The sequence below is a fragment of the Propithecus coquereli genome, unplaced genomic scaffold, assembly GCF_000956105.1.
Source record: "Propithecus coquereli isolate 6110/MARCELLA unplaced genomic scaffold, Pcoq_1.0 Scaffold138, whole genome shotgun sequence".
Classification (NCBI taxonomy): Eukaryota; Metazoa; Chordata; class Mammalia; order Primates; family Indriidae; genus Propithecus; species Propithecus coquereli.
Genome location: NW_012138080.1, coordinates 5,910,446 through 5,929,925, shown reverse-complemented (window position 1 = coordinate 5,929,925; position 19,480 = coordinate 5,910,446). Strand labels below are relative to the sequence as shown.

At 34.5% G+C, this 19,480-nt stretch overlaps 1 protein-coding gene across 2 annotated transcripts in view; it reads left to right on the top strand.

Annotated features, from left to right (window-relative positions):
* VPS54 (vacuolar protein sorting 54 homolog (S. cerevisiae)) overlaps window positions 1-19,480 on the top strand; it is a 117,451-nt gene that overhangs the window by 85,364 nt on the left and 12,607 nt on the right. For both annotated transcript variants that reach the window (XM_012639208.1, XM_012639207.1), the window contains exons 16-20: window positions 1,291-1,354; window positions 3,581-3,686; window positions 4,575-4,662; window positions 5,223-5,344; window positions 5,458-5,538. In XM_012639208.1, the coding sequence (XP_012494662.1) occupies window positions 1,291-1,354; window positions 3,581-3,686; window positions 4,575-4,662; window positions 5,223-5,344; window positions 5,458-5,538 (461 nt within the window). The remainder of the gene's footprint in view (window positions 1-1,290; window positions 1,355-3,580; window positions 3,687-4,574; window positions 4,663-5,222; window positions 5,345-5,457; window positions 5,539-19,480) is intronic.

Below are 19,480 nucleotides of genomic sequence, written 5' to 3'. Positions count from 1 at the left end.
TCTCTCTCTCTCTCTCTCTCTCTCTCTCTCTCTCTCTCTCTCTCTCTCTCTCTCGCAACAAATAGGATGTATGCTATTAGAAGTCCATTAACATTTTACTAGTTCTTATCAAGTTAAGGATCCTAGATTATTATTCATTCATCTACCATTCATTTATTGAATTACTAGCTACTCAGCTAGGCATTAGGGAAATGATAGTTAATGGATAGCAGCTAGTATTAACTGAGTGCTTACACTGTTCTAAGCACTTTACATGTGTTGTCTCATTTACAGGTCCTTGAGCTAGACACTGTTAGTATTAGTATTTAATAAATATGGAAACTGAGGCACAAAGAGGTTAAACAACTTGCCTAAGGTCACACAACTAGGAAGTGGTAGAGCTGGGATTCAGATTTAGGCAGACTGACTTTAGGGCCCTTTCTCTTAACTACTATGCTATGCCACTTCTCTGCAATATAGAGAATTGGTTAAGACAAAGTCCTTGCCCTAAAAATTTATGGTCTGATATATGTAGTGAATTATGATTAAAATATATATCACATGGAACTTTTTTGCTTGAAAGAAAAGAGGAAGTAGACATTTCAAGTCTTACAGCTCAAAAGCACTTGAAGCTTAGGGAAACATAATGACTTGCCCATGGTAATCTATTAAATTTGTCTGATTCAGGACAATAATCTGGTCTACTGTTTTTTTCACCTCAATATGCTGAATTTTGTTTTATAATGATAAATATCACATAATGAAAATAAAGTAACTTCTGGGTTGAAATCTTGAGAATTAAATACATAATCTCTTCATTGAATTTAGAAATTAACTTGTATTCTAAGCATGATTATAATGAAGATAACCAGTTGAAATGCTAGTTCTGTCTTTCTAAACATTTTTTTTTTTTTTTATCTAAACATTTTTTAAAGCACTGATTATCTACCATGTGCCAGGCTTAAGGGATAGGGTGTTTGTAATCATTATCTCTGTCATAAACAACAATCCTAAAAGACAGATACTATTATTTGCATTTAATAGATATAGATAGTGAGACTCAAAGAGGTTAAGTAATTGGCCCAAAGTCATGCATCCAGTAATTGGCAATATTGGGACACAAATTCCAAATCTAACTCCCAATATACTTTATTTACTCTGTGCCAAATTGCTTCCCAAAAAGTAGGTATTTATTTTCAGAAATGAGATAGTTCTAGGCCCTCAATAGGAACTATCTTCTTAAGCTTTTTTCCCAGTATTTTGTTTCATCTTGTACCCTTGTCTCTTTTGTTTCTTTGCTTTACTCTCTAGCTATAGAAGAAAGAAAACCAGCTGAGGTTCTCATTGTTGAAGGACAACAATATGCTGTTGTTGGGTGAGTGACACATTTTTCTTTGTTATTTGAGTCAATTATTTAAAACGTAAGTCTTCTGGTTCCCCCTTGAAGTGAGTTGGAAATTTTGGATTAACAATTTTAAATCTTATCAGAAATTTAAAGGAAATGTTATGGATTTATTTTATTTTCTATGATCTGTAGTATGCTTTATCCATTAAGGACTACACTGACTTAACACAAAGGGCTTGATTTTTTTTCATGTAACAAGATATCTAGACAGTCTAAGAGTGATATAAATGGATGCATGATGTTATTTACTATCCCTAGGTCTTTCTGTCTTTTTTCCTATAGCTTTCTTAGTGTGCAGTATAGCATAGTAGTTTAAGTTGTGGGCTCTGGAGCCCACAAAATATAGAAAATAGTACTGTATGTAGAATTACTGTGAAAATTAAACAGGTAATGCGTATAAAGCATTTAGCACAGTTCTAGCACCTAATAAGTTGACAGTTATAGGTAGCTATTTTCATCATGATCATTCGAATCATTAGGTTTTTTTCCTCTTTTACCAATGAAACTATCTCAAATTAAAGTTAACTAAGAAGCATACCAACAATCCCATTGTTGTTTGGTACATGCCTTGTATTTAATTGGTAATTAAAAGAATACCTTCATATTTTTTAACAGCACTTCACAGTTTAAATATTTTCATGTACATATGATCTCATTTGATCTTTACAAAACTTTGTAAAATAGACATATCAGGGATTGTTTCTGCAGTTAAGAGAATTGAAGCTTAGAAGGTTAAGTGATTAACATAAAGTGACCCAAATGTAGTCAGAGTTAGAATCTAGTTCTAATTCTCGATATCTAGACAAGCATTCTTTTTCACTTTTATTCTTTGCTGCTTGTCACTGTCTAAGCCTTTTTTGAAGTAGCCACCTGGTCCAGGAAGAATGTAACTCTATGTCCCTCTATCATGGCATTTACTGAGGTATAATAGAATTATTTATTTATGTATGTATCTCCCTAGTTTGAGTTCTTCAAAGTGTGTCAAAGAGTCTATCTTACCATTTTTTATTTTTATTGGCACCATAGTAAGTATTCTAAAAGTATGTATAGAATTAATGCTTTTTCTCAATTGTATTTAAGTCTACAAAGTCTGCCCATTCTAAACTAAGTCCCCATAGTTCTGGTATGCAAAGATTTTTACAGCCTCCCCTGTAATCTCATCCCTTCAATCTAATTTTGTTTTCCCTTCTTACCTACCCATTTTCTGTTTGCTCTTCATGTGCTTGATGGAAATGGTCTCCTCTGGCTATCTTGCTTTCTAGCTTTTTAGTCAAACAGTCTGTTGTCAAAAAACCAAACTCCTTGGCTAAACAGGGACTATTGCAACTTCTGAGAGAAGATTGCAAAAAATAAGCGATGGATTCATGCCCAGTAAAGCAGACTATAGGAGTATGCATACAGAGTAATATATGGTCTGACAAACTGTTACAAAGGCTACACACTATCTTTCTTGAATCACTAGTTCCTGATATCCTTCAGAGTTTTATTATATAAACCATTATTTTATATAGCTCTCTTATTTCTGAGCCTCTCGTTGAACTTAGTGAATAGATCTTTTCCCCTTAATTTCAATCTTATTTAACCTCTCGGTAGTGTGTCTTTTTAACTTGTGACATGTATTGCTATTAAGCTAATAACTTTTATCATCTTTGGAAAACCTTTTGTGACCTACAATAAAATTCTTAGGAGATATGTTGTCTTTTGAAGCCATTGTAGCTTCTTTCTCATCTCACTAAGAAAATCTGGACTAGGTTCCCTTCATTAATACTTATGAATGAGGACCTACTATGTAGGTAAACAGAAACACTGGGTAGGCTTTTTGTCAGTGTTTCCAAAATGGCCAAGGAATGAAATACCTGCCTTACTGAAGAGACTTCTTAATGAGAATGCCATACAGAGACTGCTATGCCTACAGCACAAAATTTAAGGAGCTACTACTCATTCTCAGTGTCATTCAAGTGCTGATCCTGCAACTCTCAGTAAATGCCTCCTTAAATTTTCCACCCCAGGCACCTCTCTTGCCTCACTCTAATCCAGAACCTGCTGCACTTGTGAATGAAACACATAATTTAACATTTACTAAGATCATTATATCCTCAGAGGTCCATTGTACTGGTAATTTGATTTTTATTAATATATTGCCAGATAAGTTTGATTTTCTTGTTTCAATTGCCTACTATCTTTCTTTTCTTATAGAACTGTATTGCTGTTAATAAGAATTATCCTTGAATATTGCCAGTGTGTGGATAACATCCCATCCGTTACTACTGACATGCTTACTCGTCTGTCAGATTTATTGAAGGTGTGTATGACTTTACCCCATTATAGAGAAATAGTTGGAAGAATTAATTGATTAAGGTGTGACTAATCTTTCAACTGTAAGACATTTCAAGGTCAAGTTATCTTTAAGACATTAGTTTTATAACATTTGATTGTGGTTGAATCACAACATGTTACTGGAAAAAAGCTGCCTGCTTCCTTCTCACTCCACATTTAGTGATTCCTCATTACACCCATAGAGTTGTTAATGACATTGGAGACAGGAGATGATTTGTTCGTTAGGTGCTGAACATGACTGAGGCCACTTAGGTCAAAAAACCTGGACTGGTTTCAAATGTGCATGGAAGGAATTCACTGAACTTTACAAAATTCATCTCACTAAGGTTAGAGATTTTTCTTGCATCATTCTTTCAGAACCATTGATATAAAATGAAAATGTGGTGATAATTTTATTCAGCCATTTTATATTAAGAGATATTTTTAACTGCTAGTTTAGAGGAAAGGCTTTAATTTTTTCAAACCTCAAATCTATCAGTTAATTCTGTTCTGAACTTGAGTTGTCATGTTTTAGTCGAGAAAGATTTTTGAAACTCTTTAAAACAGGACTTTCCAATAAGAACGACTGAAACTGAACTAGTTTTGTGAATACAAGTTAAAGATTAATTTTTTAAAATAGATTTTTAGAATTTCTCAACTTTTTTCCTATCAGACAATAAATATTATCATTTAGAATTCCCCTCCCCTCCTTTTTTTGTCATTATATAAGTAGATCCTAATTGCTTCTACTAGAAAATTTATTTGGTCCTTGAATGAGAGGAAAGAGGAATGTATTTTTAAAAAGCACATTGCCAGCATATAAAGAATAGTTTTTAATGAATTTTTGGGGTTTTTTTTCTCATTCCTTTGTTAGTACTTCAATTCAAGAAGTTGCCAATTAGTTCTTGGAGCTGGTGCACTGCAAGTTGTTGGACTAAAAACAATAACTACAAAAAATTTGGGTATGGATTCTTGCATTTAATTCACATGCTGAGGTGTTACAATGATGTCACTGTACTCATTGTGTTTTTATTATATCTGATGTTTTCATGGTTCTAATCAAAGGCTCTGAAAGTGGCAAATGCCACTTACTCTTTTATGTATTATCATAGTAGAAAAACTAACCTTGGGGAAAATGTTTTGAGTAATTTCCACTTTAATAAGTGTAAGTTATTTGGAAGTTGTACCACTCTAGAAAATGTTAAGATGTAATGTATGTGAGTACTTTGGGGTGAAAGGTATCTGAATGTCAGAAGAGGATCAGTTGTCCCATTATCGTCTTCACACTGGTAATGCTCACAACTTCAGTCCATTGTGAAAGCAGCATGGTCATTACATTACTCAGTACCAATTTATTTTTTTATGCAAAATGAAATGTGTTGCCTTCTGCCACAGTGTTCTTCATTTATGAAATAAACAATCTGTATAAAATTGACATTTTTTACTTAATTTGATTTGTAATTGAAATCAACTAATATCTTTTTTTATTTCTTCATTATATATCTACTTCCTGGGTGTTTAGCTCTGTCTTCACGATGTTTGCAGTTAATTGTGCACTACATTCCTGTGATCCGGGGTCATTTTGAAGCTCGACTACCACCTAAGCAATATAGCATGCTTAGGCATTTTGATCATATCACTAAGGTACTTTTTCATATGTTTTCTATCGAAGTTTCATAAGTTTAGTTCCTCAATTGTTAAGTATTTTTTAGATGTATCCCAGGGACTTTAAAATACAATATTATTTCTCATTACAGGACTACCATGACCACATAGCTGAAATATCAGCTAAGCTTGTAGCGATAATGGATAGCTTATTTGACAAGCTGTTATCTAAGGTAATGATTTATAGAAATTATTAGGCTTTGCTTAAAGGCATTATGACTTTCCATTTTATAGAGAATCCTTTATAAGTAAGATGTGATAAGAGAATCTAAATTTTCAGAGGATGTTTACCAAGTGGTAAAATTTTTGAATTTTTTTCAGGAAAATGTGAATATCTGCTGTAGTCAGGGCCACCCATAGTGATCTAACCCACAGTTGTCTAACAACTGAAATTCTTCAGAGTTCAGAAAACAACTCAATAAAATTTTTAGATTTCCCACATAGTCGATAATCATTTTCTACGGAGTTGGGGGGAGTAGAGGAGATGATTCTAAGATGGTAGAAACCCTACACAGAAGTATTCTTATGTTAATTACTTTCAATATTCATTTCTTATGTTCTTTTCATCCCTAATATGTCATTAAGCAAAGCACTTTCCCCAAAGAATTCTGAATTATACTGGGAGGGTATCTTCAGAAAACTGTCATTTAATCAGCCTCAATCATTTTTACCCTATCCCTCACTCTTTTCCTTTCCCTAAGTTCTTCAGTTCATGTCTCAGGGAGAAAGCAGAAATTTCCTAACTTAAAAGTTTGAAAGTTTATTCAGTTATGCCTTTTGCCCAAGATCGTATTTGGAGTAACCTTACTAAGCAAGGAGCTTTGATTTGCTTTTACTCCTACTTGTATCTTTCAGATTCAGAAATGGCAGGAACAGCAGGCATATAAGAATCAAAAGGGCAAGATAAAGTGGTGCCCATTCACTCACATAGACACATGCCCAAACCTTTGAGGATGACAGTGAGAAGGGAGTGCTTAGAAAATAATATTGCATTTGTTTTATAGTTCTGAAGTTTTAGTCACAGGACCATTTATATTCTTAAAAATAGTTGAGGACCCCAAAGAGCTTTTGTTTATGTACCTTATGTTTATCAGTGAGTACCATATTAGAAATCAAAACTAAGAATTTTTAAAACATAAGAATACACAAACACACATTCTGTTAGCCTTCAGAATGGTGACTTCATCACAAATCACTTGAAAATCCCCACTGTTCAATCATGAGAGAATGAGAGTAAAAAAGATAAATAACATCTTAGTATTATTATGAAAATAGTTTTTATTTCCCAGATTGCTTGAAAAGGTCTCTTAACTCCCTGGGGTCCCCAGATCACACTCTGAGAAACTCTGGTATAGTTGATAATATAGATGTTTTATGCTTCACTTTTAAGAAGCTTAAGGAATTTATAATTACATGCAAACATACCTATACTATGTTATGCCTATTAGTTTCTAGTTTTGTATGGAGAAAATTATTGTTTAGAAATTCTCTATTTTCTTCATGAGTGCCAAGTACAAGCTAAATTCAAAAGAAATTCTATTCTACCAGTTTCCTTTTTGATATACAGCATTCTTCTGTATACTGAAAGTCAATAACACATTGTGTCTGCTCTCAAAAAGTTTACCATCTAATAAGGCAGAAGATTGTAAACAGCTAACAGTGTAGGATAGAGTAAATGTTAAATAGTAGAACTAGAGATGAAGTGGAATATAATTAAGCAAAATCAAAAATATGCCAGGACTTTTCAAACTCTGATTTTAATTTGTCATTTTGGTCATCCACAGAGTTTTTGAACAAGAATTGGAACAGTGGCTAAACTTTTTCCTGCGACATCTTATTTTATTCTTTTTTCTGTAAGGAAAGAGAATTCTTTAATGAGGTTCCCATATATTCTTCACCTATACTTAACAGTTATTTACAATTTGCTTTTTCTTGCTAAAATATTGTATAATAAATTTGAAGTATTATGGTGTTTCATCCCTAAATACTTAAGTATGCATTTTTAAAAACTAAGAACACATTCTTACATAACCATGTTACCATTATCACATGTAATAAAATTAACAAAAATTCCTTAATATCATCATCTAATATCTATTCTTCTATTTGAAACTTACTAATTGTCTCAATGTCTTTTTACAGTAATTTGTTTGGACAAAGGCTTCTACATGGTCCACATAGTGCATTTAGTTATTATGTCTCTTAAGTCTTTTGTAAACTAGAAAACCCTCCTCTCCATTTCTTTTTAAAGATGTTACTGACTTGTTGAAGAACATGGCCAGACTTTATAACATAGTGTTCTCTCTGCTGTCTTCCCTGTTGATGACCTTTCCTGTTACCCTGCCATGTTACATTCAAGTCTCTCTTTACCACTCCCTGTCCTATTTGCTTTCATGTGTTGCACAGGAGTTTGACCCTGTTTTTAATTCATACCAAAATAGCAGACAGTGTTTGGTTTACATTTGCCTTTCAGTTTTTAGCTTTTCATTTTCTTATCTGAAAATTTAATTTTAGGAAAGAAGGATGACACAGTAATATAATAACAGCTCATTCTAAGAAACTAATAAGAGAACCATTGGTTGGGTACAATGAAACATTAATATCTAATTATGCTACTAGCTAGACTAATGTCCCAGCCACCATTCATTTATTCATTCATTCTGTAAGTTATGTGCAAACCATTGTGTTAGGCAACAGAGGGATACACAAGGGGCCTTGGAACTTGTCCTCAAATAGGGAAGTAGATCAATAGCTACAACAGGAGATAGAATATATAAAGTGTGTAAATAAGGAACTGATTTAGTGCATTAGAGCTTTTAATGCTTTGGAAGAGATGGTCACCAGCTGGAGAGAAAAATTTGGAAAAACTTTATAGATGGACATGCATGTAAGTTTTGCTTTTAAAGGTAAATAAGATTAGGGCAAATGAAGTTGAGGTAAAGAGACCTCTGAGATAACAGCATGAGCAAACATGCTGGTGGAAATCACAAGAAGGTAATCCAGCGTCAGGATTTTAGAGTCAGGTAGACCTAAATTCAAATCCCTTGTTTGTTACATATTAGCCACTGAAGGACCTTGGGCAAATTATTAATCTCCTTAAGCCTCAGTTTCTAGCTCTAAATGGGGATAGTAGTAGAGTCTGCATCATAAAAGTTGTATTTAGAATTGATGAGGTAATATATGTCTGACTATAGCAAGTTCTAGTAAATATTGACTGCTAATGCTTTTGCTATTGTGGTTATTAATGAGAAAGATAATAGTTCCCATTTGGCTAATACATTAGGGTAGGTGAACACAGGAGTGAGAGATATGGTGGAAAGATAGTGGAGAGCTATGACTACCAGCAGAAAGCTAAGTAATTTAAATCAGGTTTATTGAGGTATAATTTACATTCAGTAAAATTTATCCTTCCTAAGTATATGGTTTGATGACTTTAACAAATATATAGAATAGTGGAATACCACAATCAAATTATAGAACGTCACTGGTAAACATTCTCTTAGGCAACTTTTGTAGTCAGTCCTCTTCCCATACCCAGCCTCTGAAAACTATTGATCTGATTTTTGTCCATATAGTTTTGCCTTTTCCAGAATGTCCTTGAAATGAAATCATACAGAATATAGCCTATTGTGCCAGACTGTCTCCCTCCCTCCCTCCTTCGCTTGCTCCCTTCCTTCCTTCCATCCCTCCCTCCCTCTTTTTCTCTTTTTCTCTCTTTCTTTCTTTTTTTTGTGACAGGATCTCACTCTGTTGCCCAGGCTAAAGTACAGTGGCATCATCATAGCTCACTGTTGCCTCAAACTCCTGGGCTCAAGTGATCCTCTTGCCTCAGCCTCCTGCGTAGCTAGGACCATAGGAGCCCACCACCGCTCCTGGCTAATTTTTTTATTTTTTGTAGAGACAGAGTTTAAGTTTGTTGCTCAGACTGGTCTCAAACTCCTATCATCAGGCTGATCCTCCCACCTCAGCCTTCCAAAGTGCTAGGATTACAGGTATGAGCCACCGTGCCTGGCCTGTTTTTTGACTTTTTATTGATGGCCATTCTGACAGGTAAGGTGGTATCACATTGTAGTTTTAATTTGCATTTCCCTGAAGATTAGTGACATTGAGCATTTTTCCATGTTTGTTGGCCATTTGTCTATCTTCTTTTCAAAAAATTCTGTTCATATCTTTTGCCCACTTTTTGATGGGGTTGTTTGTTTTTTTCTTGCTGTTTTGAGTTTTTTATAGATTCTGGATATTAGTCTTTTGTCAGACGTAGAGTTTGCAGATATTTTCTCCCATTCTATAAGTTGTCTATTTACTCTGTTGATTATTTTCTTTGCTGTGCAGAAGCTTTTCAATTTAATTAAGTCCCATTTATTTATTTTTGTTGTTGTATTTGCCTTTGAGGCCTTAGTCATAAATTCTTTGCCTAGACCAGTATCTGAAGAATTTTTCTTATATTCTCTTCTAGAATTTTTATAGTTTGATGCCTTAGATGTAAGTTTTTAATCCATCTTGCATCTTGAATTAATTTTTGCATATGGCAAGAAATAGAAATCCTGCTTCATTCTTCTACATATGGCTATCCAGTTTTTCCAGCACCATCACTTTTCAGCCTTTTGGCTAAAATCAAGTGCAATTTTCCTAGCACCGTTTATTGAACAGGACGTCTTTTCCCCAGTATATGTTTTTGTCTGCTTTGTTGAAAATTTCTGTGTTTTCTCTCATGTTCCATTGGTCTATGTCTCTACTTTTATACCAGTGCCATGCTGTTTTGGTTATTATAGCCTTGTAGTATAATTTGAAGTCAAGTAATGTGATACGTGCTGATTTGTTCTTTTAGTTAGGATTGCTTTGACTATTTGGCTCTTTTTGGTTCCATGTGAAGCTTAGGATTATTTTTTCTAGATCTGTGAAATATAACATTGGTATTTTGATGGGAATTGCATTGAATCTGTAAATCACTTTGGGCAATATGGACATTATTGTATGCTTTTTAATGTTAGTCTCCCAGTAGATGTGTATGTAGTGATATCTCATTGTGGTTTTAATTTACACAATTACAAATCTGTTGAGCATCTTTTAGTATGCTTGTCTGTCATCCATATCTTTTCTTGCATGCAGTGTTCAAATTTTTGCTCATTTTTAAAAATTGGGTTGTTTATCATCTTCTTATGAGAGTTCTTGGATGTAAGTTCTTTGTCAGATATGTAGTTTGTAAGTATTTTCTTCCAGTCTGTGGCTTGTCTTTTCATTTTGTTAAGTGTCTTTAAAAGATCAATTTTTGATTTTGATGAAATCTAGTTTATCATTTTTTCTTTTGTTGTTCATATTTCTTGTGTCCTATCCAAAGAAATCATTGTATAACCCAAGTTACAACAATATTCTCCAATGTTTTCTTTTAGGAATTTTATTATTTTAGGTTTTATATTTAAGTCTATGATCCATTTCTAGTTGATTTTTATATATAATGCAAAGTATAAGTCAGTGTTCATTTTTGATAGTTCTAGCATTTTTTGTTGAAAAAACTGTCCTTTTTCCATTGGCACCTCTGTAGAAAATTAATCGACTATTTTTCTTTGGGTCTGTTTTTGGAATCTATTCTGTTCCATTGCTGTGTCTTTACACCAATACCACAGTGTCTTTAACTACCATAGCATTATTGTGAGTCTTGAAATAAGGTAATGTGAGTCTTCCAATATAGTTCTTCTTTTCAAAATTGTTTTGTCTATTCTAGGTCCTTAGCTTTTTCCTATAAATTTTCAAATCAGCTTATCAAATACTACCAAAAAGGCTGCTCAAGTTTTGACTGAAATTGCATTGAATATATATGAATAGATCAGTTTGGGGAGAATTGACATGTTAACATTATTGAGTCTTCTGATCCACAAACACAGTATATCCAGCGTTGCAGGAGCCAGATTGTACCTGCTACCCACAACCTATTTTTTTGTATCTCTTCCCAGTCCAACACTATGGGGCATCACACTGATAAATTCAAATTGGCCAAGGTGTGAATATTTACACCACAGAAATCAACAAATACTACAAAGCAGCGATTTTGCCCCAGAGAGCCAGTTAAACATCTATCACATAGCACTAGGCTTATCTTTATTTCCTGAAGTCTTTAATTTCTCTCATCACACTTTTGTAGTTTTAAGTAAACAAATATTACACATGTTAGGTTTTATCCCTAAGTAGTTTTTGGTTTTTGATGCTGTTGTAAATGGTTTCACAACCATTTTTGAAAAAGTTAAATTTCCAGTTATTCAGTGCTAATATATAAAAATACCATTAATTTTTCTATATTAACCTTATGTCCTGCATCCTTGCTAAACTCACTTAGTTCTAATGCCATTTTTGTAGATTCTTTAGGATTTTCTACATACATAATCATGTTTTCTACAAATAGAATTTTGCATCTTTTCCAATCTATATGCCTTTTTCTTTTCCTTGCCTGATTGCACTGGTTAGGATCTTAAGTACAGTGTTGAATAGAAGTGGTAAAGCAGACATGTTTGGTTTCTCCTGTTCTGGGTTGAAGTGTTCGGTCTTTAGCCATTGAGTATGATATTAGCTATCGGTTTTTGGAGATGCCTCTATCAAGTTGAACAAGTTTCCCTTCTGTTTATAGTTTGCTGAGAGGTTTGTGTCATGAAAACATGTTGAATTTTGTCAAATACTTTTTGTATATCTGTTGAGGTGATCATACAGTCTTTCTTTCTTGGTCTGATAGGGCGAATTGCCTTGATTGATTTTTAAATGTTGAACCAACCTTACATCCCTAAGATAAACCCACTTAAGAATTTCTTTTTTCTCAGGATATTATAAAGGAAATTGGTCTGTAGGGTTCTCTTTTCTTTTCTTTTCTCTTCTCTTCTCTTCTATTCCCTCCCTTCTCCTCTCCTCTTCTTTTTTTGAGACAGAGTCTTACTCTGTTACCCTGGCTAGAGTACAATGGTGTCATCGTAGCTCACTGCAACCTCAAACTCCTGGGCTCAAGCTATCCTCCTGCCTCAGCCCCCAGGTAGCTGGGACTACAGGCATGTGCCACAATGCCCGGCTAAGTTTTCTATTTTTTGTGGAGACAGGGCTTTGCTTTTGCTCAGGCTGATCTCAAGCTCATGACCTCAAACAATCCTCCTGTCTTGGCCTCCCAGAGTGCTAGGACCACAGGTGTGAGCCACCACGTCTAGTGGGTTTTTGTTTTATTTTTAAGTGCCTATTTGATTTTGATATCAGAGTAATGCTGGGTTCATGAAATGAGTTGAAATATTTCTCTTCTTCTGTTTTCTGGAAGAATTTGTGGGGAATTGGTATCGTTTTTTCCCTGTTTGGTAGAATTTACCAGTAAGGCTATCTAGTCTTTGTGCTTGCTTTGCAGGCATGTTTTTAACTATAAGTTCAATTTTTTAAAATATATATAGTACTATGTGGGTAATGTAATTCTTCTTGAGTATACTTTGGAAGTTTGTTGCTTTGTAAGAATTTATATATTTCATCTGTGTTATTAAATTTATATGCATTAACTTTTTCATAATATTCCTTTATTATCCTCTTAATGACCATGAAGATCTATAGTATTATCTGCTCCTTTATTCGTGATATTGGTAATATTGTTAATTTATGCTGTCTTACCTCCCCTAACCCCGACTAGAAGTTTATCGCATGTTTTGGTCTCTCAAAGAACCAGCTTTTGGTTTCACTGCAAATTCCCCCTCTTTTTCTGTTTTTTATTTCTTTTTTTTCCCTACTTCTGTCTGTATTAATTTTCTTTGAATTGCTTTGGATTTAGTTTGCTCTTCTTTTTCTAATTTCTTAAGATGGAAGCCCACATTATTGATTTGAGACCTTTGTTTTTTAATATAAGTATTTGATACTTTGAATTTCCCTTTATGAACTGCTTTAGCTGTGTCCTGCAAATTTTTTTTTCTTCAAAATGTTATGGGGGTACAAATGTTTTTGGTTACATGTATTAATTTTGTTATGCTTGAGTCAGGGTTACAAGTGTGCCCATCGGCCAGATAGTGTTCATTATACCCCTTAGGTAGGTTTTTGCCCAGGCCCTCTTCCCCTTTCCCCTCTGCTTGATTTCCACTAAGTTTTACTTTCCTCTGTGTGCGTGTGTGCTCATCGGTTAGTTCCAGTTTAATAGCGAGTACATGTGTTTGTTTTCCCATTCTTTAGCTATTTCATTTGGGATAGTAGCCTTCAGTTCCATCCAAATTATTGCAAAAGGCCTTAATTCGTCCTTCTTCATGGCTGAGTAGTATTTTATAGTATACATATACCACATGTTCTTAATCCACTCATGAATTGATAGGCACTTTGATCGATTCCACATCTTTGCAGTTGTGAATTGTGCTGCAGTAAACATTAAAGTGCAGGTGTCTTTTTGATAAAATGCCTACTTTTCCTTTGGGTAAATACCCAGTAGTGGGATTGCTGAATCAAGTGGTAGGTCTACTTTTAGTTCTTTGAGGAATCTCCATACTGTTTTGCATAGAAGTTATATTAATTTGCAGTCCCACCCAACAGTGTGTATAAGCATTTGTTTCTCTCTGCATCCATGCCACCATCTGTTGTATTTGGACTTTTTAATAAAAAGCCATTCTTACTGGGGTAAGGTGATATCTCATTGTGTTTTTAATTTGCATTTGCCTGATGATTAGTGATGTTGAGCATTTCTTCATATATTTATTGGCCATTTATCTATCTTTTTTTGAAAAGCTTGTCTTTTGCCCACTTTTTAATGTGGTTGTTTTTCCTTGATGATTTGTTTGAGTTCTTTGTAGACTGTGGTTATTAGCCCTTTATTAGATGTATAGCTTATAAATATTTTCTCCCATTCTGTAGGTTGTCTATTTGCTCTCTTGATTATTTCCTTAGCTGTGCAGAAGCTTTTTTTATATATATTTCAGAATATTATAGGGATACAAACACTTTGGTTACATATATTGCCTTTGCACCACCCGAGTCAGAGCTACAAGCACACCCATCTCCCAGACAGTGCGCACTGCACCCACTAGGTGTGAATTTACCCATCTTCTCCTCCTCCCTCCCACCTGTCCAACACCTGATGAATGTAATATGTGCACATAAGTGTTGATCAGTTAGTACCAATTTAATGATGAGTACATGTAGTGCTTGTTTTTTTCCATTCTTATGATACTTCAGTTAGAAGAATGGGCTCCAGATCCATCCAGGATAATACATTACAAGGCTAAAGTAACCAAAACTGAAGATGCTTTTTAATTTAATCAAGTACCTTTTATTTATTTTTGTTGTTGCTGTGATTGCCACTGGGGTCGTCTTTATAAATTCTTTGCCTAGGTTGATATCTAGAGGAGTTTTTCCAACATTTTTTTCCAGAATTCTTATTGTTTCATGACTTACATTTAAATCTGTTAGCCATCTCGAATTAATTTTTGTGAATAGTGAGAGATACGGATTCTGTTTTAATCTTCTGTATATGGCTATCCAATTTTCCCAGCACCGTTTTTTGAATAAGACTTCTTTTCCTCAGTGTGTGTTGTTGTCTGCTTTGTCAGAGATCAGTTGGCTGTATGTGGAGGTTTTATATCTGGATTTTCTGTTCTGTTCCATTGGTCTGTGTCTCTATTTTTATGCCAATGTGATGCTATTTTGGTTACTATAGCCTTGTAGGATAGTTTGAACTCTGGTAATGTGATGCCGCCAGATTTGTTTTTGTTGCTTGAGATTGCTTTGGCTATTTGGGCTCTTTTCTGGTTCCAAACAAAGCGTAGATTATTTTTTCTGGATCTGTGAAATATGACATTGGTATTTTGATGGGATTGTATTGAATCTGTAAATCACTTTGAGTAGTGTGGACATTTGAACAATGTTGATTCTACCGATCCACGAGCATATGTTTTTCCATTTGTTTGTGTCATCTGTGATTTTTTTCTCCTCAATGTTTCGTAATTCTCTTTGTAGAGATCTTCACCTCCTTGGTTAAGTATATTCCTAGGTATTTTATTTTCTTTGTAGCTATTGCGAATGGTATCGAGTCTTTGATTTGACTCTCAGCTTGACTGTTACTGGTGTACAGGAATGCTACTGATTTGCGTACATTGATGTTGTAACCTGAGACTTTGCTGAATTTATTTATCAATTCTGGGAGTCTCTTGGTGGAGTCTTTGGGGTTTTCTAGATATGAGATTATATTGTCAGCAGAAAGAGATAGTTTGACCTCCTCTTTCTTGATTCGGATACTCCTTATTTCTATCCCTTGCCTGATTGCTCTGGCTAGGACTTCCAGCACTATATTGAATAGAAGCAGTGACAGTGGGCACCCTTGTCTTGTTCCAGTTCTTGGTGGGAATGCTTTCAACTTTTCCCCATTCAGTATGGTGTTGGCTGTGGGTTTATCATATATCAGTTTTATAATCTCGAGTTATATTCCTTCCATGCCTACTTTGTTGACGGTTTTTATCATGAAAGGGTGCTGAATTTTGTAAAATGCTTTTTTGGCGTCAATTGAAATGATCATATGGTCTTTGTTTTTGCTTCTGTTTACGTGGTGAATCACATTTATTTATTTACGTATGTTGAACCATCCTTGCATCCCTGGGATGAAGCCCACTTGGTTGTGGTGGATTTTTTTTTTTGACGTGCTGTTGAATTTGGTTTGCTAGTATTTTATTGAGGATTTTTGCATCTATATTCATAGGGGATATTAAGCTGTAGTTTTCTTTTTTGTTTTATTCTTTCTTGGCTTTGGTATCATGGCGATCGATACTGGCTTCATAGAATGAATTGGGGAGGATTCCCTCTTTCTTGATATTATAGAATAATTTCTGCAGTATGGGTACCAGCTCTTCTTTGTAGGTCTGGTAAAATTTGGCTGTGAATCCATCTGGTCCAGGGCATTTTTTGTTGGAAGATTTTTTTTATTGCTTCAGTCTTGTTGCTCACTGTTGGTCTGTTCAGGCATTCTATTTCTTCCTGATTGAGTCTTGGAAGGTTTCCAGAAATCTGCCCATTTCTTCCACATTTTCAAGTTTATATACATAGAGATTTTCATAGTATTCATAGATGATATTTTGTATTTCTGTGGTATCAGTTGTAATATCTCCTTTTTCATTTCTCATTGAGCTTGTTTGGGTCCTTTCTCTTCTGTTTCTGGTTAATCTAGCAAGAAATCTAACCATTTTATCTTTTCAAAGGACCAACTTTTTGTTTCATTGATCCTTTGTATTTTTTTGTTTTGTTTTCCATGTCATGTACTGAGAGATGAGCACTGAAGTCTCTAACTGTAATTGTTAATTTATATATTTTTCTGTTCAGTTCTATCATTTTTGTTTTTTGTGTCTTAAAGTTATATTTCTGGATTAATGCATATTTAGGATTATTATGTTTTCTTAATATTTATTGTGTAATATCCTTCTTATCCCTGGTTATTTTCCTTTTCTTGAAGTGTACATTGATTCAAATGTAATAACTCCAACTTTTTTTGAATAGTGTTTATTTAGTATTTCTGTTATTATCCTTTTGCTTTTGACATATCTATGTCTTAATATTTAGTTTCTTATATCCAGAATGAAGTTGTTTTGCCTTTTTTTCCCTAGTTTGACAATTGCTATCTTTTATTGACCTACTAAACCTTTTAAATTTAATATAATTTTTTATATAGTTGGATTTAAATCTGCCATTTTACTAATTGTTTTCTATTTGCTCTTTCTGTTCTTTGACATGTTTTCCCCTTTTTTCACCTTCTTTTGGATTAAATATTTTTTATGACTTCACTTAATTTCCAAAGTTGGCTTACTAGCTATACTTCTATGTTTGTTTTTAATGCCTGCTCTAGGGTTTATAATATACATTTTTAAGTCTACCTTTAAATAATATTTTTATGTCACTTTCTGTATAGTGTAAAAACTTTGTGACAGTGTACTTGTTTCCTCCCTCTCCTACTTTATGCTGTTGTTGTCATATATTTTACTTCTACTTATATTATAAAATCCCTAATACATTGCCACTATTTTCACTTTAGGTTGTCATTATTTTTTAAAGTGATAAAAATGAGGAAAATAATGCTTTTATATTTATCCTTATTTTTAACAATTGGGTGCTCTTTATTAACTTAGTAGATTCATCTGATATCATACTCCTTCTGCCTGAAAACATGCCTTTAGTATTTCTTGTAATGTAGGTCTGAAGGCAATGAATCTGCTCAGTTTTTGTTTGTAAAAGTCTATATTTCCTCTTCATTGGTCGAAGATTTTTTTTTTGCTAGGTTATCATTTAGTTCAGTTGTCCTCTGGCTTGCATCATTTCCAACAAGAAGTCTGCTGTAATTCTTTGTTCCTGAGTCATCACTTTGTAATATTTCTTTTTTCCTCTGACTGCCTTCAAACCTTAGTCTGATTTTCAGCAGTTTGACTGTGATGTGTCTAAGTTTTGTTTGTTTTTGATCATGGTTGGATTTCCTCTTAGATTCCTGTATCTGTTTGGTGTTTTCTTTTTTATAGTTTTCATTTCTCTGCTGAAATTTCTGTTCCATTAGATCCCTTAACATGTTAACCAGTTATTTTGAAATCTCCCTCTAATAGTTTTAATATCTAGATCATCTCTTAGTCTGGTTCTGTTGGTTGCTTTATTTGTTGACAGTGGGATATTGTTTTCTTTTTTGTGTATTTTGCAATTTTTTATTACATTTATGAACATTGTATGTAGTAAAATAGTAAAGACTGAGGTGCATAGTATTTATACATGGAAATGGATGCCCCTCTTGTTCTTCGGGCCATTATTGTTAGGCATTGAATCAGTTATTCAGTAACTAAATTAAGTTTCCATTTTGTTGTTGCTATTGTTATCCTCAGCACACTACTGTCTTCCAGTTCTGCCAGTGGTAGGCTGCTGCTACCTTGTGTTTGATGTAGGGCCTAAGGTGTTAGTGGGTTTTTCTCATTGTTTCTCTTTCACCTTCATCTTTCAGTGATCTCTGTACATCTCTGCCACACAATGGAAGGTCTCTCCAGACTCTCAGTCCTGACCTTTTAGTGGTGACAGAGGAAATCTTTGTTCTTTTGTCTGGTCTCCATTGTAGGTAAGGCCTGTATACCTGGGCCTTGGATGTGGAGCCTTATCAGTGTTCCTGCCTCTCCTTTGGCAGTAGACAACCTCTGGTTTGATCAGTGCGGGATCCTGGGCTTAATGTGTTTTTCTCCCTTCCCTCAGGAGCAGGCATGTTTTGTTTCCGCCTTCACACAGTGGCCTCAGTGGTGAGAATTTAGTACCTCTTCTCAGTGGCTTAAGGACTTTTCTTTGTATGAGAAGAGGATTCAGGGAAATGGATGGAATTTGTTTCTTTCCCTCATGACAATCAATCACCTCTAGAATGCCTGTGCTACTGAAAATGGTTTTCTATGGTCTCCTGCCTTGGCCCTCATGTTTCTTATGAGCAGCTGCTCGAGGCTATGGTGAAGAACTTAGAAGCGAGTGCAAACTTCCTTTGTGCCTAGGATTCTCAATTAACCTAAACACATGCTAGCCTACATTTGGCCTTTAGGAATTTGTTAAAATATTAGTTTTATAGTTATTTACTTCCATTGTGGTTACCTCTTCTTTCTGTGCTCTCCCTGAAGTGAGACAGTTCCTGTGTCCCATCTCTCCTCAGAGGGCCTTGTCACTCTTTGGAATTAATTCCCTTGGTTCCTGTGATATCTTTTCTCTGATAGATTCAAGAAAAGTTATGATCTTACAGATTATCCAAGTTTTTTCCTGTGGTTAGGGTAGTAGCAGTGTTCTTTTACAGCTTTCTAAATTTTAAACAAAAGCAGAACCCAAAAGTTTTAAAATTAATGAATTACATAATTAGAATTGCACTTTAAAAGGATTAGTCAGATAGTATGCAAAATGGATTTGGGGTGATAGGGCATGTCCTCTATTTGGATTATTTTCAGCTATTTTTTTCCTTTGAAGACTAAACAGCTCAAGTGTACTATTCAGGAGGCTATTCTTGATATTGTCTAAATGTCCTTCATCTGTGTTCCTATAGCATGCGATGTCCACTTTTTGGAACACCAACCAGCTCTTAGGGGGACATCTCCCCAAAGGGACTGTGTCTGATCCATCTTTGTACACTCCAGCTAGCAGTGAATCTGA